This window comes from Elephas maximus, chromosome 12 (assembly GCF_024166365.1).
Source record: "Elephas maximus indicus isolate mEleMax1 chromosome 12, mEleMax1 primary haplotype, whole genome shotgun sequence".
NCBI classification, from domain to species: Eukaryota; Metazoa; Chordata; class Mammalia; order Proboscidea; family Elephantidae; genus Elephas; species Elephas maximus.
The window spans coordinates 81,639,903-81,665,460 of NC_064830.1; the positions used below are offsets into that span (position 1 = coordinate 81,639,903).

General features: G+C 40.4%; 1 protein-coding gene across 1 annotated transcript in view; it reads left to right on the forward strand.

Moving 5' to 3' along the window:
- The window catches only part of LOC126087506 (phospholipid-transporting ATPase ABCA3-like), a 249,445-nt gene that overhangs the window by 8,180 nt on the left and 215,707 nt on the right, over positions 1-25,558 (forward strand). The window contains exons 3-4 of the mRNA XM_049905037.1: positions 3,930-4,054; positions 16,249-16,390. Of these exons, the coding sequence (XP_049760994.1) occupies positions 3,930-4,054; positions 16,249-16,390 (267 nt within the window). The remainder of the gene's footprint in view (positions 1-3,929; positions 4,055-16,248; positions 16,391-25,558) is intronic.

Here is a 25,558-nt window from a genome sequence, read left to right on the forward strand (position 1 = left end):
GGTACAATGAGTTCCTTTATGTGCTCTTTACCTTGGTTTTTAGAAAAACAGCTTTGGAGATTTTTTTCCCCCTAAGTCCTGAGGATTTGGAGAAGTAACTGGGGCAGGGAGGGGTGGGGTGGACTTCCAAGTTTTTTTCAGAGGGTTTGTTACTTTTGCGCAGGAGATTCTCTGAGTTGATGAACATTTCCTAGGTAAGCTGTAAACAACTTGATGGTTTGATATTTTTGTGTGGTACTTAACAAGACCTTAGTTGATTGACATCTCATGGCTAATTGAGGATTGGTTGAACTCTGGTTTCGTGAGAATGACCCCTCTTGTTACTGATGAGGATCAGGATATATAAATGGTTGTAATACAGAGGTTTTAGAGGGCTGCTGGTTGAGAGATGCTGGCTAAGAGCTGGGCTGGCAGAGAAGAAGAACCACAGGGGAGCCAAGTGGTCCTGAGGCTGCTACACTGGCTGTGAGCTGGGCCAGCGGAGAGCCAGTGGTAGAGATGCTTCATGGCTGAAAGAAACTAAGAGAGTTGAGTGAGCTGCTACACTGCCTGTGAGCTGGGCCAGTTAGCAGCAGAGAGGCCTGATGGCAAGAGCAGCTAAGAGAGCTAAGAAAGCTGCTACACTGGCTGTGAGGCAGGCCAGTTAGCAGCGGAGAGTCCCAATGGTGGAGAGGTCTGTTGGCAGTGAGGCCTGACAACACAAAGGCCAAACAGTGGAGAGGGTCTGATCAAGAACTGTACCAGCAGGGAGCATTTTTGCCCCAAGCATTATCCTGCAAGAAAGCTACCCCGATTGACCAGTTGCATCCTGAGTTGTGTCATTATTTCCAAGTTGATCCTGATCCTGAGTTATACCCTGTTACTTCCAAGTTGCATCCTATTTTGAGTTGTCTCCTGAGTTGCATACCAGTAAAACACTTAACTGTAAGTGCAGTTTGTGAGTTCTGCGAGACATTGCAGCAAATTACCAAACCCAGCTGGGCAAAAAAGAGTGTTGAGGGGAGAAGGAGTGGCTAGTGTCAAAGGTGATGGACTGGCACAGCAGCTTGGAGAAGTTGGAAATCTGGGGTATATTTAACCTTCACCTCATGAGAACCAGATTCGTGCTGATTTTTTTTCATGAAATTATTCATTTAATGGATATTCCACATTTGTTTATCTATTCATTGTTAATGCATACTTGGGTGATTTCCACTTTGGAGCTATTGTGAATAATGCTGCAGTGAACATTGGTGTACAAGTATTTGTCTGAATCGCTGCTTTCAAGCCTTTCAGTGCATACATAGGAGTGAAATTTCTGTGTAATATGTTAATTCTCTGTTTAACTTTTGAGGAAACACCAAAGAGTTTTCCACATCAGCTATTCTATTTTACATTCCTGCTAGCATGCAAGAGGGCTCCAATTTCTCCATATCCTCACCAACCCTTGTTATATTCCATTTTTGTTTTTGTTTTTTAATAATAGTGGGTATGAGGTGGTATCTCATTGTGGTTTTGATTTGTATTTACCTAATGACTAATGATATCGAGCATCTTTCATGTGCTTATTGGCCATTTGTATATCCTCTTTGAAGAAATGTTTTCTTAGATTGGGTTCTCTAGAGAAACAAAACCAGTAAAGTTTCTGTATATACTTTACTGGTTTTGTCTCTCTCTCTCTATATATATATATTGATATATATATATATTGATATATACAGGGAGATTTATATCAAGGAAGTGGCTCACACGGTTGTAGAGGCTGGAACATCCCAAGTCCATGGGTCAGGCTGGAGGTTTTTCCTGAATCACGTAGCCACAGGGACAGATAAACCCAAGATTGGCAGGTCAGACAGCCGGGCTCTTGCTCACAGGCTGCGAAATCCAGTGAATCCCAAGATTGGCAGGCAAGACAGCAGGTGGCTGCTAGCTCATGTCCCAGGAACTGGAGGTTGGATGAATAGGAGCCAGCTGCAGGATCCAGAGCGAGCAAAAGCCTGTGAGCTTTACCAGAAAGTCCACCTATATTGGATACATGCCGTATTCCCGAAGAAAATCTCTTTCAAATGATTGGCTGCTCACAGCAGATCCCATCATGGAGGTGATCATGTTATATTAGATCTCCTCATGGAAGTGATCACATCATCACATGATTGCCAAACTATATCATAACTGCTAGACCACTGAGAATCATGGCCCAGCCAAGTTGACACACAGCCTTAATGATCACAAATGTCTATTCTAAAAATCTTTGCCTGTTTTTTTAATTAGATTTTTCAATCTTTCTTGTTGAGTTTTAGGAGTTCTTTATATGTTCTGGGTATTAAATCGTTATACATAGTTTCCAAATATTTTATCCCATTCCATAGGTTGTTTTTTCACTTTCTTGATAATGTCTCTTAATGCACAAAATTTTCCTCAAGGTTTGCTGCCGTTTTGTTTTGATTGCTGAAGACTGTAGTAGCTAGCCTATTGCTTGTTGAGGGAAGCAGCTATCCATTGATTTAGTGACTTTTCCAAACTATTTTTGCAAAGACTGAATTCCTTAATTTGTGTGTGAAGTCTCTGTTCCATTAGCCTCTGTTTAGCTGGCATTCAGGTAGATATGTTCTTGATCTCCAAGAGTTAAAGATGGAAAAAAAAGAAAGAAATGAAAAATAGAAAATAAGCCCACATTTTTCAGTCTTTGCAGATTGGCTCAGTGCTGGGGCACTTCATCGACGCTTGTCCAGGCTTACATTGAGCCTAAAGATCAGCCCAAGGTGAAAATTTAGGATGTTCTGAGGCCTTTTCGAGTCTCTTGCCCTACTTAGAATCTTTGTGGCTTTCGAGATTGCCTGGTAAACAAGGGCACTTTTGAATGCTCCAGTTTTCCAAAGAATCTCTCTCTCTCTTTTTCTGTCTAGGTTTTTCCTTGGCCTTAAGCATTTTATTGTATGTCTCAATTGCTCTTTTTTGGCCTCAGGTGGCTACTGGCTTTTAGATTGCCTTACATTGTTGCATCTATGCCTGCCACTTCTCAGCCCTGCATGAATTCTAACATGGAGGAAACAGACATGAGTGCTTTGCTTCAGCCCTTCAGGGAGCTTACAGACATGTTAGAACAGAAAAACAATAATTTGTGAATGAGTCCTGCTCTGTTACCGCCAGAACCAGGAACCAGGGTTCCAAGTTGTAAACATGGTCTGGCACTTCAAGCCGGCTGACTCTTGGAAATGGGAGTAGGGCCTGGGCCAGTAACAACAATCCACAAAATCCTCCTACCATTTGAAGTTGCCTTCTTCTGGATCCAGCATTTGCTTGGTTGCCATGTACAGGGGTGGATTATCCAATAGGCAAGGTAAGCATGGTGCTTACCTTGCTTTCCAGATCATCTGTAGTGCCCAATTTCATATGGGTTTCCCCAGTGATGGGAAATAATTACCCAAGTGAAATTGAGCACTACAGATTAGTAAGTAAGACAAGTCGGCAGATGCTTACCTTGCTTACTAGGTAATCTGCCCTTGGTTGTGTACCTTTGTTTTCCAGAGTTCTGACAAGTTTTCTTCTTATAGTTTCTGCTTGTTTTATTGATGTTTCTGTGGGGAAATGGAATTGTGGAGCTTCTTTTTACTCCTTGGTGGCATCACTCCAACTTCATCTTTTGACTATAGCCATCTTAGTAGGTATGAAATGTGGCAATTGTAATTTTAAATCTCATAATAATTTTGATTTGCATTTCCCTGATGACTAATGTCATATCTTTATGTATAGTTTTTATAATGATTATTATTTAAAATTGTAGTAAAGCTTTATAATACACCTAAAATTGTTTTCTACCTCAAATAGTAGTGATGCCAATATTTGAGAAACAGTGTTTTGAAATTTGCAATGTTTGGAGAGACTTTTGTCTAAGTGGTATCCCATCTGTCAGATTTTTTGTTTATGTGGGCAATTTTCTCTTTCTACAGTTCGAGGCTTTTCTGCAGAAGCTGATTTTGAGAACTATATTAAGTATAACTACCGCTCTGAAAAAGTCCTGGCTGCCATTGTTTTTGAAGACTTCAAAAACAGCAGTGATCCCCTGCCACTTCAGGTGAGAAAATTTTATTGAGAGGTCTATAATTGTACTTCCAGTTTTTAGGATTTTAATGAATTACATACTATAATAACCTTGCAGTGCAATGGTTTTCTTTTTATATATGGCCTTTCTGGCCTTGGGTTAATAATTCTGCCAGAAATAACTGGTTGGGCCACTGCCTGCCCTGGGATTGGTTTATTTTACGCACCTTGGAGGAATTGGTCAGTTTACCATGCAAATGTTCTTGTTGTTGTTCAGTGCCGTTGAGTCGGTTCCGACTCATAGCGACCCTATGCACAACAGAACGAAACACTGCCTGGTGCTGCGCCATCCTTACAATCGTTGTTATGCTTGAGCTCATTGTTGCAGCCACTGTGTCAATCCACCTCGTTGAGGGTCTTCCCCTTTTCTGCTGACCCTGTACTCTGCCCAGCATGATGTCCTTCTCCAGGGACTGATCCCTCCTGACGACATGTCCAAAGTGTGGGAGACACAGTCTCGCCATCCTTGCCTCTAATGAGCATTCTGGCTGCACTTCTTCCAAGACAGATTTGTTCGTTCTTTTGACAGTCCATGGTGTATTCAATATTCTTTCCCAACACCACAATTCAAAGGTGTCAGCTCTTCTTCGGTCTTCCTTATTCATTGTCCAGCTTTCACATGCATATGATGTGATTGAAAATACCATGGCTTGGGTCAGGCGTACCTTAGTCTTCAGGGTGACGTCTTTGTTCTTCAACACTTTGAAGAGGTCCTTTGCAGCAGACTTTCCCAGTGCAATGTGTCTTTTGATTTCTTGACTGCTGCTTCCATGGCTGTTGATTCTGGATCCAAGTAAAATGAAACCCTTGACAACTTCAGTCTTTTCTCCATTTAACATGATGTTGCTCATTGGTCCAGTTGTGAGGATTTTTGTTTTCTTTATGTTGAGGTGTAATCCATACTGAAGGCTATGGTCTTTGATCTTCATTAGTAAGTGCTTCAAGTTCTCTTCACTTTCAGCAAGCAAGGTTGTGTCATCTGCATAACACAGGTTGTTAATGAGTCTTCCTCCAATCCTGATGCCCCATTCTTCTTCATATAGTCCAGCTTCTCGTATTATTTGTTCAGCATACAGATTAAATAGGTATGGCGAAAGAATACAACCCTGACGCACACATTTCCTGACTTTAAACCAATCAGTATCGCCTTGTTCTGTCCGAACAACTGCCTCTTGATCTATGTAAAGGTTCCTCATGAGCACAATTAAGTGTTCTGGAATTCCCATTTTTCACAGTGTTATCCATAGTTTGTTATGATCCACACAGTTGAATGCCTTTGCATAGGCAATAAAACACAGGTAAACATCCTTCTGGTGTCCTCTGTTTTCAGCCAGGATCCATTTGACATCAGCAATGATATCCCTGGTTCCAGGTGCTCTTCTGAAACCGGCCTGAATTTCTGGCAGTTCCCTATCGATAAATTGCTGCAGCCATTTTTGAATGATCCTAAGCAAAATTTTGCTCGTGTGTGATATTAATGATATTGTTCTATAATTTCCACATTCGGTTGGATCACCTTTCTTGGGAATAGGCATAAATATGGATCTCTTCCAGTCAGTTGGCCAGGAAGCTGTCTTCCATATTTCTTGGCGTAGACAAGTGAGCACCTCCAGCACTGCATCTGTTTGTTGAAACATCTCAATTGATACTCCGTCAATTCCTGGAGCCTTGTTTTTCACCAATGCCTTCGGAGCAGCTTGGACTTCTTCCTTCAGTACCATTGGTTCCTGATCATATGCCACCTCTTGAAATGGTTGAATATCAACTAATTCTTTTCGGTATAATGACTGTGTATTCCTTCCATCTTCTTTTGATGCTTCCTGCGTCGTTTAATATTTTCCCCATGGAATCCTTCACTATTGCAACTTGAGGCTTGAATTTTTTCTTCAGTTCTTTCAGCTTGAGAAACACTGAATGTGTTCTTCCCTTTTGGTTTTCCATCTCCAGCTCTTTGCACGTGTCATTATAATACTTTGCTTTGTCTTCTCGAGATGCCCTTTGAAATCTTCTGTTCAGTTCTTTTACTTCATGAATTCTTCCTTTTGCTTTAGCTGCTCGATGTTCGCAAGTTTCAGAGTCTCCTCCGACATCCATCTTGGTCTTTTCTTTCTTTCCTGTCTTTTCATGTATGATGTCCTTGATGTCATTCCACAACTCGTCTGGTTTTCAGTCACCAGTGTTCAATGCGTCAAATCTCTTCTTGAGATGGTTTCTAAATTCAGGTGGGATATACTCAAGGTCACATTTTGGCTCTCGTGGACTTGCTCTGATTTTCTTCAGTTTCAGCTTGAACTTGCATATGAGCAATTGATGGTCTGTTCCACAGTCAGCCCCTGGCCTTTTTCTGACTGATGATATTGAGCAAATAGAGTGCATAAAACCACCCAATATGGATTACCTTGCAGGGATTGGTTTGTGGCCTGGCTGTGAGGGCTGTGCCTTGAAACCAAATATAAGAGTCAATCCCACAGAGGCTGAGAGGGACCTCACCACCATCAAGAATAACCTGGAGTGGAGCACATCCTTTGGACTAGGGGGCCCTGCACTGAGAACCTCCTAGGCCCAGAAGAGAGAGCTTTAACACTGAAAATGGTGCAAGATGGAAAGAAATGTTGGCAAGCACAGCAGCAGAGAAACAGCAGCAGCATTATGAGCAGTGAGAATCATGGTACTGGCAGATGACTGTGGTGGGCATGCCAGCCCACAGAGCGAGAGAGAGCTGAGTGCTTTTGGGTAGGAGGCTTGCCCACAGAGCGCGATGTCTCCAGGTATTCGCTGGCAGAGCTAAAGAGCTATAACACTTACCCAAGTGGGGCAGAGCCTGAGAGGTACCTAGGAGGAGAGGCTGTCGGCTGGCACGGGCAAGAGAAGGGCTTGCTGGTGGACCCAACCAAGAGAAGGGCCTGCTGGGAGGCACAGCTGAGGGAAGGGCCAGCCAACGGGAATGACCAAAAGAAGGGCCTGCTTGTGGGTACAGCTAAGAAGAAACTGACACCTGTCTTGGTTAGAAGCTGTCCTGTTTGACAAAGTGCATCCTGCCTCCCGAATTGTACCCCGTTACTTCCAAATTGATCCTGATCCTGAGTTGTAACCCGTTACTTCCCTAATAAACCACATAATCGTGAGCATAATCTGTAAGTTTTGTGTGGCCATTGTAACAAATTATCCTACTCAGCAGAGAAGTAGAGATTGCCGTGGGAGGGATGGCTGGTATCAGAAATGGTGAAGAATTTGGAACGTGGAGGCATATCTGACTTCTACCTCATAGGAACCAGCTTTGGGCTGCTCCTAGGGATGCTAATTCCCCCTGAAGTTAGGCAACTTCTGATGCTAGACTACAACCCCATTTTATGAATGAAGAAACTGTAACTTTTCCAAGGTCTTACCACCTAATATATAGTAGAGTGAGAATATAAGCCCAGATCTGAGTAACTTTAATCCTTTTAACTGTTACATTATGCTGATAAGGGGGTAAATGTATCTGCCAAACACAATGCCTTTGTCCTGGAGGAATTTTATCTTTAAAATAAGCAAAGACATGCTCAGGTTTGTCATGCATAAACTCGTTTAGTTTATTGCAAGGTAGTCATGGCAAGCACACAAGTAAGACCTCAACACATTCATTTAGCATTGGAGAATCAGAATTAATAATTACTATGTTGGTTAAATGGTTAGAATCTCAATTTTTACACTTCAGACTTTATTTCAACAAGTGGTCTCAGGGAGGAAGACTTGGCTATTCCTGGAACTCAGAGGAGGTCCCCCACAGCTAGGGTCTGAGGTTGGTTGTGGTGGGTGGTATCTCAGCAGGCTGTCAGTCTTCAGAGAGAACGACAGTCAAAAGACATTTTGTCACTGTCTTCTCTGCAAGCGAGCAGAAATCATGGATACCTATACCGTTTCTTTATCTTGACTTCACAAGATAAGGGTTATGTGTTGTCATGTTCTACTAAGATTGGTATGTTTTATTGCCTATTAGGGAATTGTTGTATAACATATTTATGTCGCAAGGTAAATTTATAGAGATTAATTAGTTTAAAATTATGGGAATTGTTTTGTGACATATTTGTTTCAAGGTCAAGTTGATTAATTGAAAATTATGGGAATTATTTAGTGATATATTCATGTTTTGCTAGTTTATTAGAAATTAAGAGGCTGTTTTATGACATGTTTGAGTAGTCCTGTTAACACTCAGCTACTAACTGCAAGATTGGCAGTTTGGATCCTTGTTTCCTGCTACTTTGCTGAATTTGTTTATTAGCTCTAGCAGCTTTCTTGTGGATTCTTTGGGGCTTTCTATATATAGGATCATGTTGTCAGCAAAAAGGGATCATTTTACTTCTTCCTTCCCGACTCGGATACCTTTTATTTCTTTTTCTTGCCTAACCGCTCCGGCTAGGACTTCAGTACTGTATTGAATAGTAGTGGTGAGAGCTGGTATCCTCAACAGAGAGGTTTTAATACAAAGAAATATTTACACTTTTAGATTCTAGACCAACACTCAGAGGGTCTATCTTACTTACCAGGTTAGGTGAACCATACCCCTCATGAGGGGACCTGAGCCCTTAGTTGTCAGTCCATGGTTGTTGCAAATGTATATTCACTGTTATCAATGGAAAAGTAAGCACAAGAGATACCCCAAGTGACTCCCAAGTTTTAGACATACTCCTCCCCACTTCCATTGTGTAATTACAACTTTAGCCCTTCATGTTAATCATTGTTAATTTTTCCCTTTCATATAGTAACTCCTTTATGTGCTAGCATACCAACATGAGTAGCCCAGTATGACCAAATGGTAATTATAGATGACTTAGTTGAAGTTTTACTGTGTCCCCTGTTGAAAGTATCCCCCCTACCCCAGGAAACAAGATTTTTAATCCAGCAAAGCCTAAGGTTGAGGGGATGGGAAGTACAAATTCTGCAAGTAGGTGTTTGGGAGGAATGGTAAGAAAAAGACCAATTCTACTTCCAAGCCTTGACTCCCTTGCCCTTATGTTCTAGCTCTTAGGGACACAGAGCGACATATCACTGTTACTAACTGCATAGACTGCATCCTGTAGGATGGAGTTCCTGATTCATAGGGTATTGTCTCTAAGCTGATGCTTTAATAGAAATTTAATAGCCTATTCCATTTTTTTTCTCTCAGGCCTGCAGCTTCTGAGTGATGTAGAATATGGTAGGATCCAGTGATCAGGCTCCTGTCATCACACCTCCTTCACTATAAAACAGGCCCCTTGGCTAAGGCATGTTGTGTGTCTCCACCGCTGCTGCAGACCTAAGAGGTCCACCAAGTTCAGTGCTTCTTTTAGTAGGTACATTGTGCAGCTAATTATTCTTGCCCTCAAGGCCATGTCCTGGCATGCCCCAGACCATCAGACCCATAAATTCTTCACCAGTTAGCAAGGCCCTGAATCTTTATAGGATTTAGCTCTCAGTCTCTGGTTATCTTTGTCTTACCAGGTCATTTAGAATACTTGTCGCTTCTTGATTTTCTATTTGAAGTAGTATGGTCTGATTTATTGTATATGCAAATGCACAGGACTTAGAGTATCCAAAGCAATCTTGTAAAAGAATTACAGAATAATCTTAGTACTTGACTTTAAGACTTTAATTATAGTCTGCAGTAATCATTAAAGTGTGCTTTTAGCATATGATCGACAAGTACATCCATGAAACAGAACAGAGGCCAGAAGTTGACCCTCTTTAATACAGTCATTTGATTATTGACAGAGGCACCAAAGAAATCTGATGAAGAAAAGATATTTTCCAAAAATAGTGCTGTAACTGTTACCCAGAGCAGGTCCTGCTCAATGTGGTTTCTCATCAGTAAAGATAGGCTGAGGTGAGGAGGGAGAAAGAACCCTTACTGAAAGGACGCAGGCAAGGAGTAAGGAGGTGTATACCCCAGGTTAAGCTCCCCAGAGGGAGGCAGAATATTTAACACCATCCCTCACAAAGAAGTATATGCAAACATTGTGGACTACATAGGTTATCATGGTGTGCTGGTGCAGTAAGACAAATTGCAATAAGACAAATTACATTTTTGTCTTGGATTGAATTATGTCCCCCCAAAAATATGTGTATCAATTTGGTTAGGCCATGATTCCCGGTATTGTGTGATTATCCACCATTTTATCATCTGATGTAATTTCCTATGTGTTGTAAATCCTATCTCTATGGTGTTAACAGGGTGGGATTAGTGACTTATGTTAATGAGGCAGGACTCAATTTATAAATTAGATTGTGGCTTAAGCCAATCTCTTTTGAGGTATAAAAGAGAGACGGGGAAACCTCATACCATCATGAAAGCAGCGCTGGGAGCAGATTGTGTCCTTTGGACCTGGGCTTCCTGTGCAGAGAAGCTCCCAGACCAAGGGAAGATTGATAACAAGGACCTTCCTCCAGAGCTAACAGAGAGAGAAAGCCTTTTCCTGGAGCTGGTGCCCTGAATTCGGACTTCTAGCCTACCAGACTGAGAGAATAAACTTTTCTTTGTTAAAGCCATCCACTTGTGGTATTTCTGTTATAGCAGTACTAGGAAACTAAGACAGGCACCAAAACCTAGTAAACTGAATTTCACTGGCTTAAGCCGCACAGTGTTTTGAGGACAATGGACAGGAGGGATCAGGTTCTGCTTGGTCTGAGCAGCTGCTAAGTGAGCCACACACAGTGCTATCACTTAGGGTTTTGCTTGATAATGGCTAAGCAGCTCCTGGCTACGTTGGCTATCAGTCCCTCCTTCTCTTGGGGATATGGTGATAAGCCATATTCCCTGGGTTGTGGAGAGCATCTTCTAAACTGAGCGACAGCTCAATGTAGGGGATTGTATTGAACATAAGCATCTATGCTTGGTTTTTTGTTTTAGCCTGCACCAAGATAGACAAAAAGGAAAGTATTATATAGAATGTTGTTGTTGTTTTTAGGTGCCGTCAAGCCGGCTCTGACTCATAGCGACCCCACGCACAACAGAATGAAACACTGCCCGGTCCTGACCCATCCTTACAATCATTGTTATGCTTGAGCTCATTGTTGCAGCCACTGTGTCAATCCACCTCGTTGAGGGTCTTCCTCTTTTCCACTGACCTTGTACTCTGCCAAGCATGATGTCCTCCTCCATGGACTGATCCCTCCTGACAACGTGTCCAAAGTATGGGAGACACAGTCTCGCCATTCTCGCATCTAAGGAGCATTCTGGGTGTACTTCTTCCAAGACAGATTTGTTCGTTCTTTTGACAGTCCATGGTATATTCGATATTCTTCACCAGCACCACAATTCAAAGGCCTCAATTCTTCTTCAGTCTTCCTTATTCATTGTCCAGCTTTCACATGCATATGATGCGATTGGAAATACCATGGCTTGGGTCAGGCTCACCTTAGTCTTCAGGGTGACATCTTTGCTCTTCAACACTTTAAAGTGGTCCTTTCTACAAATAGGACTTATTTCTATACCAAACCTGGAGACACGGTTGCCGATTTAAAATGAAAGTGTTTGAGCCAACTTTCACTGCCTAAGCATTACCATATCTACAGTCTGTCCTCTTTCTGAACAATTTCTGTGCTCACTGATTATGCGCTTGGGAGAAGTGGTCAGTTACCATCAGCCGGAGGCAATTTCAGGACTTGAGCAGCACTAGTCCCATCTTGGGTCATCAGAATTTGTTACCCAAAAAAGATCCTGCTCAGTGCAGCTTCTTGTCAATAAAGACACACCAAGGTGAGAAGGGAGAAAGAACGTTTATTGAAAGTGCACAGGCAAGGAGTAAGGAGGTGTATACCTCAACTCAAGCTCCCTGAACAAAGGGAAGCAGAATTTTATACCATCCCTCACAAGGACATTATGGACTACACAGGTCATCATGGCACACAGGCGCAGTAAGGCAAATTGCATTTTTTCCTTTGGCATGTAGGCTAGTAAACTGGGTTTGACTGGCTTGAGCCACACACAGCACTTTGAAGACAATGGATAGGAGGGGGCTGGTCCTGCTTTGTCTGAGTAGCTGCTAATTGAGCCACACACAATGCTATCACTTAGGGTTTTGCTTGATAATGGCTACGTTGGCTATCATAATGATTGGATGTCCATATGAAAAAAATAAACCTTGAGTTTACCACACAGTGTATAAAAAATTAATTTGAAATGGGTCATATATTTAAATGTAAAATCTAAAACCATAAAGCTTTTAGAGTAAAACATAAGCAAATATCTTCTTTTCTTAGGGTAGGCAAAGATTTCTTAGGTCATAAAAAGCAATAACCATAAATTAAAAAATTGTAGATTAGCTATTGTGATGGTTAAGATTGTGTGTGAACTTGGCTGGGCCATGGTTCTCAGTGTTTCGGCAGCTGTATAATATTGTGATCACTTCCCAGTTGAAATTTGCTACGTGATCACCCCCATGATGGAATCTGCTGAGTGGTACCAGCAGGACTGGGCCTGTGGCATATCACCACTCCCTCAGCCTTCGTCTCCATGCCTTCCTCTGCCTACTTCCTTCCTGCTTGCCTTGCTGGGGCTTTTGCTTGTTCTAGATCCTGCAGCAGGCTCCCTTTGGCCTCCGGTTCTTGGGACTTGGGCTAGCACCTTGGCAGTGTCTTGCCTGCCGATTGTAGATCTTCACAGCCTGTGGCAGCACTGCTCTCTGGCCTGCTGATCTTGGGTCCACCAGCCCCTGCGGCTACATGAATCCGAATTTTCTTCCCTGCCTCACGGACTTAGGACTTACAGCCTCTAAAAACCATGTGAACCATTTCCTCAATATAAATCTCTTTTTCTATGTACATATGTATACATATATATACGCTTTAATAGTCTTGCTTCTCTAGAGAACCCAGCCTAAGACAGCTTTCATCAAAATTAAAAACATTTGCTTATCAAAAGACATGTTAACTTCTGTCTGGACAAAATGGCATGGACTTGTTTCTCCTTTTTCCTCCCCGGCTCAGCACAACTATAAACCCAAGAAACAACGTTAGAAGCAACCACAGGAGAACTCTGAAGGGTAGTAAGAAGAAGGTAAATTGATTTCAGACCCCAGAACTGGGGCAGCATGCATCTTAACATACCTCCAGACAACAGAAGGTGACCCAAATTCAGTATTTCCAACCCTCAGCCTAGCAACAGAAGACAACTTTCAGGGAGCAAGGTTGTATCATCTGCATATTGCAGGTTGTTAATGAGTTTTTCTCCAAATCTGATACCACTTTCTTCTTCATATAGTCCAGGTTCTTGGATTATTTGCCCAGCATATAGACTGAATAAATATGGTGAAAGGATACAACCCTGATTCACACCTTTCCTTTCTTTAAACTGTGCAGTATCCCCTTGTTCTGTTCGAATGACTGCCTCTTGATCTATATATAGGTTTCTCATGAGCACAATTAAGTGTTCTGGAATTCCAATTCTTAGCAATGTTATCCATAATTTGTTGTGATCCACACAGTCAAATACCTTAGCATAGTTCATAAAACACTGGTAAACATCACTCTGGTATTCCCTGCTTTCAGCCAGGATCCATCTGACATCATCAGTGATATCCCTTGTTTCATGTCCTCTTCTGAATCTGGCTTGCATTTCTGGCAGTTCCCTGTCAGTGTATTGCTGCAACTGCTTTTGAATGATCGTCAGCAAAATTTTACTTGCATGTGATGTTTAATGCTATTGTTTGATAATTTCCATGTTGGTTGGATCATCTTTCTTTGAAATAGACATAAATATGGGTCTCTTCCAGTCTGTTGGCCAGGTAGCTGTCTTCCAGATTTCTTGGCATAGATGAGTGAGCACTTCCAGTGCTGCATCTGTTTGTTGGAACATCTCAATTGGTATTCCGTCAATTCTTGGAGCCTTGTTTTTTGCCAGTGCCTTCAGTGCAGCTTGGACTTCTTCTTTTAGTACCGCTGGTTCCTGATCATATGCTACCTCCTGAAATAGTTGAATGTTGACCGATTCTTTTTGGTACAGTGATTCTGTATATTCCTTCCATATTTTTTTGATGCTTCCTGTATCATTCAGTGTTTTGTCCATAGAATCCTTCACTGTTGGCAACTCGAGGCTGGCAATTTTTCTTCAGTTCTTTCAACTTGAGAAATACCAAATGTGTTCTTCCTTTTTTTGTTATCTAACTCCGGGTCTTTGCACATGTCATTATAATACTTTGTCTTCTCAAGGCGCCCTTTGAAATCTTCTGTTCAGCTCTTTTACTTCATCATTTCTTCCTTTTGCTTTAGCAACTGTGCACTCAAGAGCAAGTTTTAGAGTCATTTCTGACATCCATTTTGGTCTTTTCTTTCTTTCCTGTCTTTTTAATGACCTCTCACTTTCTTCATGTATGATGTCCTTAATGTCATTCCACATCTCATCTGGTCTTCGGTCATTAGTGTTCAGTGCGTCAAACCTATTCTTGAGATGGTCTCTCAATTCAGGTGGTATACTCTCAAGGTTGTACTTTGGCACTGGTGGACTTGTTCTAATTTTCTTCAGCTTGAACTTAGAAGTTGCATATGAGCAACTGACAGTCTGTTGCACAGTCTGCCCCTGGCCCTGTTCTGACTGATGATATTGAGCATTTCCATCGTCTCCTGCCACAGATGTAGTTGATTTGATTCCTGTGCATTCCATCTGGTGAGGGCCACATGTATGGTCACTGTTTATGTGGGTGAAAAAAGGTATTTGCAGTGAAGATGTTGTTGGTCTTGCAAAATTCTATCATGTGATCTCCGGCATTGTCTACCACCAAGGCCATATTTGCCAACTACCAATCCTTCTTTGTTTCCAACTTCTGCGTTCCAATCGCCAGTGATTATCAATGCATCTTGACTGCATGTTTGATCAATTTCAGACTGCAGAAGTTGGTAAAACCCTTCAACTTCTTCACCATTGGCCTTAGTGGTTGGTGCATAAATTTGAATAATACTCTTATTAACTGGTCTTCTTGTAGGCATGTGGATGATTTTCTATCACTGACAGTGTTGTACTTCAGGATCTTGAAATGTTCTTTTTGACAATGAATGCAATGACATTCCTCTTCAATTTGTCATTCTCAGCATAGTAAACTATGATTGTCCAATTCAAAATGGCCAGTACCAGTCCATTTAAGCTTACTGATGCCTAGGATATTGATGTTTATGCATTCCTTTTCATTTTTGACAATTTCCAACCTTCCTAGATTCATACTTCATACATTCCAGGTTCTGATTATTAATGGATGTTTGCAGCTGTTTCTTCTCATTTTGAGTCATGTGACATCATTAAGCTTGACTCCATCCACATCATTAAGATAGACTGTACTTTGAGGAGGTAGCTCTTCCCCCAGTTGTATTTTGAGTGCCTTCCAACCTGAGGGGCTCATCTTCTGGCACTGTATCAGACAATGTCCTGCTGCTATTCATAAGGTTTTCGCTGGCTAGTTGTTTTCAGAAGTAGACTGCCAGGTCCTTCTTCCTAGCCTGGAAGCTCAGTTGAAACTTGTCCACCACAGGTGACCCTGCTGGTATTTGAATACTGGTGGCATAGCTTCCAGCATCACAGCATCACGGAAGCCCCCACAGTACGATGAACTGACAGATGTGTAGGGGTAGTTACAATAAATATTTGCATTTATCAAAACTCAACGAATGTATATTTACGATTTATGGGTTTTCTGGTATGTAAAATTTACCTAAAAATAACTATAAACAAATATTGAATTCTAGTTAACACTGAATGAAGTATTTGGTGTAAATGTACTGATGCCTGCAACTTACTTTAAAATACATCCAAAAATTAAATGTATTGAGGGGTAGATTGATGGATATATGACTTAGGAAGCAAAGCAAATTGTGTTTTGTTTTACGAAAATAAACTAGCCTGATAGGTGATAGAGGTATCTCTGTAGTTTTAATTTGCCTTTATTGTGAGTGATGTTGAAAATTGTTTCATATATTTATGGGCCGTGGGTATATCTTGTTTGGGGGAATTGTCTAAATTTTGGGTAGACTTCAAAAGAAGTTATCATTGGTGCATATATGTTGTGCCTCAAAGTTGTCATTTCCTGGCATTCAGAATCACTTCGGCATCAGGTAAGTCTTATTCTTCAAATCGTATGGTTTCTCAAGTGGACATTAGCCTTTATTTCTAATATTTGCTTTTCAGTTTGGTTTTAAAAATAGTTTATTTCCTTTTGCTACTTCTAGGTAAAATACCACCTGCGTTTTAGTTACCTACAGAGGACCTTGCAGTGGCCTGACATACTAGGCTGGAAAACAGCCTTACTCTTTGCCAATCGTCCCTCTCTAGGTCACAGGAACCCTAATCAGTCTGATGGAGGAAGTCCTGGTGAGCATATCCTTAAGCATACTTAATTTTATTATCACAGTTGCCTACTAACATGTACTTATATTTAGTTAACAGGTTAGGAAATTGTTTATTCTTGTTATGGTGATATTTAAACTTAAATTTACATTGCATCAAAACTACTTTTCAGTCCTGTATGTTGGAAAAACTTATTATTTACTTCATGCTTTATCCACTTTTGAGCCTTATTTCAATAGATCTAAATTATTGATGCACTTAGCTGCTCACCAAAAGGGTGGTAGTTTGAGTTAATCCAGAGATGCCATGAAAAAAAGTCCTGGTAGTCTACTTCTGAAAGATCACAACCATTGAAAACCTTATGCAGCACAGTTCTACTCTGAAATAACATGAAGTCACCATGAATCAGAATCAACTCAATGGCAAATGGTTTGTTGTTTATTAACATGTACCTTTATATAGTTTTTCGTTCTACTTACATAATACACATACTTTCATTTATTGACATTGCTTGCGTATTTATGGCTGTGTATAATTTTGTTTATTTGATGTAGAACTTTAAAATTGTCATGGTAATTTTAAATTCAAATTTATTTTGCAAATTGTTGTTATTATTGTTAGCTGCCATCACGTTGACGCTGAATCACAGCAACCTTATGTTCAACAGAATAAAACATTGCCCAATTCTGCATCATCCTCAAAATCACCGGCATGTTCAAGTCCGTCATTGCAGCTATTGTGCCAAACTGTCTCACACATTCACTGGCCCTCTATTTCACCAAACATGATGTCATCCTCTAGCGATTGATCCCGCCTGATGACATGTCCAAAGCAAGCAAGTTGGACAATGTTCTGTTGTGATCCATGGGTTTTCACTGGATAATTTTTAGAAGTAGATTGTCAGGCCTTTCTTCCTCATCTTCCTTTGTCTAGAAGCTCCACTGAAACCTGTCCACCATGGTTGACCCTGCTCGTATTTGAAATACTGGTAGCATATCTTCTAGCATCATAGCAATAAGCAAACCACCAAAGTACAACAAACTGATAGATGGGTGTGAATTTCACAAATTCTTTGTTATGAAAAGCCCTTAATGTGGAATTGGGGTTCACCAATTGTCCTGAGATTTTATCTTTAGCAAATACTCAATAGAAAAGAAAAGCTGTGGACATTTTAGCATTATTAACAAACATTGGAAGCAGCATAGCCAGTAGGAAAATAGTTAAAAGTATTAGACGATAGTTAAAAATAAACTACAAAATCTGCTGAGAAAGAAGGCACTTGAACTACACGAATTAGCTGAATGGAGATGAGTGGGGATTATCCCAGGCACTGGGAATAAAGCCTTAAACACTTAAGGCAGGACATTACATTCAGTGAGCTGCACAGTTTTTCATTTGTTTGTTTTTTGTTTTATTTTTTACGGTTAGAGAGTTCATATGGGGGGCTATTAGAGATGGGAATAGGAGGTAAACAGGTCATTAAGGACCTGTTGTGCCAAGTGAAGAGGAATGAAATGTCTTCCTGGAGGTTATGAGATACAGAGGCATAGCAATATTTAGGATAAATAGGAGGAGTGATACAATAAGGTAGATGATTGATCATTTTAAATGAAATGATGGCAGTAATAGTTTGTCTTTGGTTTTTGTTTTTACCTAAATACTTTTTTTTTCTTCCAATTTTACATGGTTGCTGAAGAAAGAAAATTGTGACTTATGTTTCACAATTTATATAATTGATAAAGATGTTTCAGAGAATGACTTTTTTCTCTAAAATATGATGATGTTACTTTGTGTAAAAATGGTGTGGCAGCATCAAACTTTGTCTAACTTCACAAGAGGAAAGAGAGAGAATGATCATCAACAACACTTTTTACTTCTCTTCTGGGTTCAGTGATTCTTTGCAGTGGCCACACAGAAATCACAGACCATACTCACAGTTATGGGGTTTATTAGGGAAGCAACAGGTTACAATTCAGGATTAGGAATGACTCAGGATACAGTTCTTCAGTCAGGACAGCTTCTGGGCCATGCCCACAGGCAGGCCTCTCTCTCGGTCTCTTGACCCCTTGGGCCCTGCCCTACCCAGACAAGTATTAAAGATTTTTAGCTCTACCACTAAGTGCCCAGAGACACCCCCATTTTGCCAGTAAGCCTTGGGCCTGAAGACACTCAGCTCTCTTGCTCTGTAGGTCAGTGACCCTAGCTCCTCCAAGTGCCCAAACACATGCTGCTCTGCCAGCATGCCTCCTACATGAAGGTACTCAGCTCTCTCACTCTGTGGGTCAGTACAGCCACTGTAGCTACCTCACTGCATGGGCCGGGAAGCCCACTGCACCATTTTGCACCGGTCTCCTGGTTTTGCTGCTGCCCATTTCTGCAAGTTCTTTGCACCATCTCCAGAATTTCAGCTGTCTGTCTCCTGGGTCTCAGAGGTTCTCAGCGCAGGGATCCCAGGTCCAAAGGACCATGCTCCACTCCTGGATCTTCTTGATGGTAGTGAGGTGCTCTCTTCCTTCCTCAGTGATGGCTCATTTTGAGCCTAGCAGGGTGGCATAACTGACCAATCCCCTCATTAGGGTTCCATGTACCTAATTTGCATGGTTTCACCCCCACAAGTATCCTGTGGACCTTATTTACATTGTTAGCAAGGTGTCCAGTATCCTTGGTGGGCCACAGCACTTTATTTGCATGGTCCCACTCAATCATTTTGTGGAAGTCTCAAGACCATGAATAGCTAGAAGGACCATATTAAGTAATCCACTGCACCACATTTTGTGATTTCAGTTTTTCCTTTGGGTGGCATATTACTTGAGGACAGGCAAAACCTTAGTTTCTCTTAATACCGCATTATTTTTTTTTTTTTAATCTTTAGAAAGAGAGAGGGTACAAAGAGCTCAGTGGTAGGTAACATTCAGATTAAGGAGGCGTAAGCAAAGGAGGACAAGGGTACAAAGAATAAGAAGGAGTGGCTGGGAAGTGAGTGGAAAATCAAGGTATCTATTGCATGAATCAAGGGATAAATGGGAAACCGTGCTTAGTATTTAAGTTAAATCACCACAGAAGAACCTCTTGTATATTTCAAAACTTAAAAACAGCAGCTCCCCTCCCCCTGGAGTTTCAAATAATGTAACATACAGTTTATTTAAATGTTTGTTTAAAGACATAATTTTCAGGAGTTTCATGTATATTCTAAATATATTGTTAGGTCTAAAGGTAAAAATATATATAAATATTTTTTTCCCCTAATTTCTGACTTTGTCCAGGATCTCCTTTATCAAACATAAACCTTTCATTTGAATTTGATGTAATTAAAGTTACCAATTTTTGCCATTTGATCTCTGCTTTAGGGGGTTTTATTTAAAAGTCCATCCCTACTCCTGTACTTTTGAACTGCTAAGTTAAAAAATATTCTCCTATTATTTTTATTTTATAGTTTTTCCTTTCATAGCTTGGTTATTAATCTATGTGGAGTTCACATTAGCATGTGTTTTTTTGTTGGGGAGTTGGTATTATTTTTCTCCATACACAGAAAGAGTTTTCACAAAACTTTCTTTTAAATAATGTGTCATAATTTTTTTTCCTATTGGTCTATTTGTCTATTCTTACATCAATGCTACATTACTGTTACAATGATTACTGTATCTTACTGTCAACTGTTATAGACTGTATGATGATCTAGATTATGGAACCAGCAGACAAGCTTTTAAAGGTTGCTTTTAAACTGTTCTCAGTGAAGTAAAAGAAAAATATATGCACAATGAATTAAATGATAAGAAATATCAGAGAAATGATAAAAAGAAAGCACAAATTCTAGAACTATAAAATGCAATGTCTAAAAACAATTACAGGACAGTTGTAATAGCCAAATGGTGATGACAGAGGATAGAAAACATGCAGTCTGAAAAACAGGAAAAAAGAAAAAGAGTTTCAGTGAACTGTAGGGCAATACCAATAGTTCTAAAATATGTGTAATTAGAGTCCTTGAGCAAGGTTGTATTGTCTGCATATTGCAGGTGGTTTGCCAAAAATGACGAAGGTCAAAGACTACAGCATTCAGTGAACAGTGAATGTGAAGAAAATGAAATTCCTCACAACTGGACTGGTAAAAAACATCATGATAAATGGAGAAGAAATTGATTTTATTCCACTTATATCAACAATTTCATTCCACTTCAATCGTTCACCAATTTCATTCTGCTTGCACCAACACTATGTTCATGGAAGAGCAGTCAAGAAATCAAATGAATCAAATCAAGAAATCCAGTATAAATCTGATAGCACTGGGCAAATCTGCAGCAAAAGATCTCTTTTAAGTTTTAAAAAGCAAAGATGTCACTTTGATGAGTAGGGTGTGTCTGACCTAAGCCATGGTCTTTTCAGTTGCCTCATATGCATACAAAAGCTGGACACTGAAAAAGGAAGACAGAGGAATTGTTGTGTTTCAACAGTGATGTTGACTAAAAATATTGAATGTACTGTGGACTGCCAGAGAATGAACAAATCAGTCTTAGAGGAAATACAATCAGAACTTTCCTTAGAAACAAGGATGGCAAGACTTCAATTTGCTTACTTTGGACATGTCATCAGGAAAAACCAATTGCTAGAGAAGGACATCATCATGTTTGGTAAAGTAAGGGCCGACAAAAATAAGGGAAACCCTCAACGAGGTTGATTGACACAAACAAACCCTCAATGAGGTTGATTGATACAGACATAGAAACAATCATGAAGATGGTAGAGGACAGGGCAACATTTCATCCTGTTATACATAAGGTTGCCATGAGTCGGAGCTGACTCAACAGTAACTAACCAACAGGAGTCCTTGAGGGGTAAGAGAGGAAGGAGGCAGAAAAAATACGTGTAGAAATAATGGCTGAAAATGTCCCAAATTTAATGAAAGAAATTTACAGGTAAAAGATTCTTGATGAACACCAGGCAGAAGGACTATGGAAAAGCCCATACTGCAACACACCATATTAAAACTGCTGACAGTAAAAAATAAAAAGGAAATTTCATAATCAGCAAGAGAAAAATGATACATCACGTACAAGGAACATGATTTAGTTAACAGCTGCCTTCTTCATCAGAAATTTTGGAGACCAGAAAAGAGTGAAACACCATCTTTAAAATTCTCCAAGAAAATAAAAATGTAAACCCATCATTCTGTAACCAGTAAAAATATCCTCCAAGAATAAAGGTGAAATGAAAGAAAACTAAGAGAGTTCATTTCCAGCAGATCTACAACAACCAGAAATGGTAAAAGTATCTTTTTTCAGCTGAAAGGAAATAATACACAGGGTAACTCAAACCCTCACAAAGCAATGAAGAGCATTGAAAATTGACACTATCTGAGTAAATGTAAAAAACTACATTTTGGGAGTTTTAAAATTATAATAGATATGGCTGTTTAAAGTAATATTACATAATTGCCTTGTGCAACTAATATGTAGATGTAATATATAATGAATGCATCATAAAGGAGGGAAGATTCAGAATTAAATTGTAAGATTTTTACATTTTATGTGAAATGATATGGTATTAACTAAGTGAACTGTGAAAAATGTAGACTATATTGTAATCAGTCATTCAAACACTAAAAATTTAATGCAAAGACATAGAACTAAAAATCCAATAAATAAGTAAAATGTAATTCTAAAAATATCAAATAATTCGCAAAAGATAGGAACGAATGAACATAGGAACCAAAAATGGATGAGGTAAGTAGAAAATAAGTAATAAAATTGTATGCTCAGATCTGACCATATCAGTGATTACATTAAATATCAACGGCTGACAGTTGGCATAACGTTGTTGTTAGGTGCTGTCAAGTCGGTTCCGACTCATGGCAACCCCGTGTACAACAGAACGAAACACTGCCTGGTCCTGCGCCATCCTCACAGTCTTTATGCTTGAGCCATTGTTGCAACCACTGTGTCAGTCCATCTCATTGAGGGTCTTCCTCTCTTTCACTGACCTTCTAGTTTACCAAGCATGATGTTCTCCAGGGACTGATCCCTCCTGATAATATGTCCAAAGTGTGTAAGATGAAGTTTCCCCATCCTTGCTTCTAATGAGCATTCTGGCTGTACTTCCTCCAAGACGGATTTGTTCATTCTTCTAGAAGTCCATGGTATATTCAGTATTGTTTGCCAACCACATAATTCAAAGGCATCAGTTCTTCTTTGGTCTTCCTTATTCATCATCCAGCTTTCACATGCATATGAGGTGATTGAAAGCACCATGGCTTGAGTCAGGCGCACCTTAGTCTTTAAGGTGACATCTTTACTTTTCAACACTTTAAAGAGGTCTTTTGCAGCAGATTTGCCTAATGCAATGTGTCTTTTGATTTTTTGATGGCTGCTTCCATGGGCGTTGATTGTGGATCCAAGTAAAATGAAATTCTTGACAATTTCATTATTTTCTGTTCATCATGATGTTGCTTATTGGTCCAGTTTTGAGGATTTTTGTTTCCTTTATGTTGAGATGTAACCCATACTGAAGGCTACCGTGTTGATCTTCGTCAGTAAGTGCTTCAAGTCCTCTTCACTTTCGGCAAGCAAGGTTGTGTCCTCTGCATATCACAGGTTGCTAGTGAGTCTTCCTCCAATCCTAATGCCACTTTCTTCTTCATATAGTCCAGCTTCTCGTGTTATTTGTTCAGCCTACAAATTAAATAGGTATGGTGAAAGAATACAACCCTGACACACACCTTTCCTGACTTTTTTTAAACCAATCAGTATCCCCTCGTTCTGTCCGAACAACTGCCTTTTGATCTATGTACAGCTTCCTCATGAGCACAATTAAGTGTTCTGGAATTCCCATTCTTGGTAATGTTATCCATAATTTGTTATGATCCACACAGTTGAATGCCTTTGCATAGTCAATAAAACACAGTTGAACATCTTTCCTGTATTCTCTGCTTTCAGCCAGGATCCATCTGACATCAGCAATGATATCCCTGGTTCCACGTCCTCTTCTAAATCTGGCTTGAATTTCTGGAAGTTCCTTGTTGATGTGCTGCTATAATCACTTTTGAATGATCTTCAACAAAATTTTACTTGTGTGTGGTATTAATGATATTGTTTGATAATTTCCACATCGCTGGAACCCTCGTGGCATAGTGGTTAAGTGCTGTGGCTGCTAACCAAAAGGTCAGCAGTTTGAATCTACCAGGCACTCCTTGGAACCCTGCGAGGCAGCTCTACTCTGTCCTGTAGGGTCACTATGAGTCAGAATTGACTCAACAACAGTGGGTTTTGGTTTTTTTATTTTTTTGGTTTTTGTTGTATCGCTTTTCTTTGGAATGGGTACAAATATGGATCTCTTTCAGTCTGTTGGCCAGGTAGCTGTCTTCCAAGTTTCTTGGCATAGATGAGTGAGCACTTCTAGCACTGCATCCAATTGTTGAAGCATCTCAATTGGTATTCTGTCAATTCCTGGAGCCTTGTTTTTTGCCAATGCTTTCAGCGCAGCTTGGACTTCTTCCGTTCACATCTCTGTCACTTTCCCCATGTGCCTGTCAGTTTGTCATACTGTGGAGGCTTGCATATTGCTATGATGCTGGAAGCCATGCCACTGGTATTCAGATACCTGCAGGGTCACCCATGGTGGACGGCCTCCAGCTGAGCTTCCAGATTAGGACAGACTAGGCAGAGGGACCTAGCAACCTACTTCTGAAAAAAACTAGCCAGTGACAACCTTATGAATAGCAGCGGAACATTATCTGATATAGTGCCAAAAGATGAGCCTCTCAGGTTGGAAGATACTCAAAATACGACTGAGGAAGAGCTGCCTCTTCAAAGTAGAGTTGACCTTTATGATGTGGATGAAGTCAAGCTTTCAGGACCTTTGTTTGCTACGTGGCATGATTCAGAATGAGAAGAAACAGCTGCAAACATCCGTTAATAATTGGAACATGAAATATATGAAGTATGAATCTAGGTGTCATGGATTGAATTATGTCCCCCCAAAAATGTATGTGTCAACTTGGTTAGGCCATGATTCCCAGTATTGTATGGTTTTCCTCCATTTCGTGATTGTAATTTTATGTTGAGAGGATTAGAGTGGGATTTTAACACCACCCTCACTCAGGTCACCTCCCTGATCCAAGGTAAAGGGAGTTTCCCTGGGGTGTGGCCTGCACCAGTTTTTATCTCTCAGGAGATGAAAGAGAAGCAACAGAGAGGAGGGACCTCATACCACCAAGAAAGCAGCACAAGGAGCAGAGCATGTCCTTTGGACATGGGGTCCCTGTGCCTGAGAACCTCCTTGACCAGGGGAAGATTGAGGACAAGGACCTTCCTCCAGAGCCGACGGAGAGAAAGCCTTCCCCTGGAGCCAGCACCCTGAATTTGGACTTGTAACCTACTAGGCTATGAGAAAATAAATTTCTCTTTGTTAAAGCCATCCACTTGTGGTGTTTCTGTTACGACAGCACTAGATAACTAAGATACTAGGAAATTTGGAAATCGTCAGAAATGAAGTGGAATGCATAAGCATTGATATCCTAGGCATTAGTGAGCTGAAATGGACTTGTTTAGGCCATTTTTAATCAGACAGTCATTGGGCCCACTATGCTGGGAATGACAAATTGAAGAGGAATTGCCTAGCGTTGATCACCAAAAAGAACATTTCAACATCCGTCCTGAAGTATAACTCTGTCAGTGATAGGATAATATCCACATGTCTACAAAGAAGCTCAGTTAATACAACTTTTACTCAAATTCATGTACCAAGCACTGAGGCCAAAGATGAAGAAATTGAAAATTTTTACCAACTTCTGCAGTCTGAAATTGATCAAACATGCAGTCAAGATGCATTGATAATTACTGGCAATTGGAATGCAAAAGTTTGAAATAAGGAAGGATTGGTAGTTGGAAAATATGGCCTTGCTGATAGAAATAATGCTGGGATCGCATGACAGAATTTTGCAGAACTAACTACTTCCAAAAAAAAACCAAACCCAGTGCCATCGAGTCAATTCTGACTCATAGCGACCCCAAAGGACAGAGTAGAACTGCCCCATAGAGTTTCCAAGGAGCACCTGGCAGATTCAAACTGCCGACCCTTGGTTTAGCAGCTGTAGCACTTAACCACTATGCTACCAGGGTTTCCGATTAACTACTTATTCATTGCAAATTCCTTCTTTCACTAACATAAGCGGCGACCATACACATGGACCTAACCAATTGA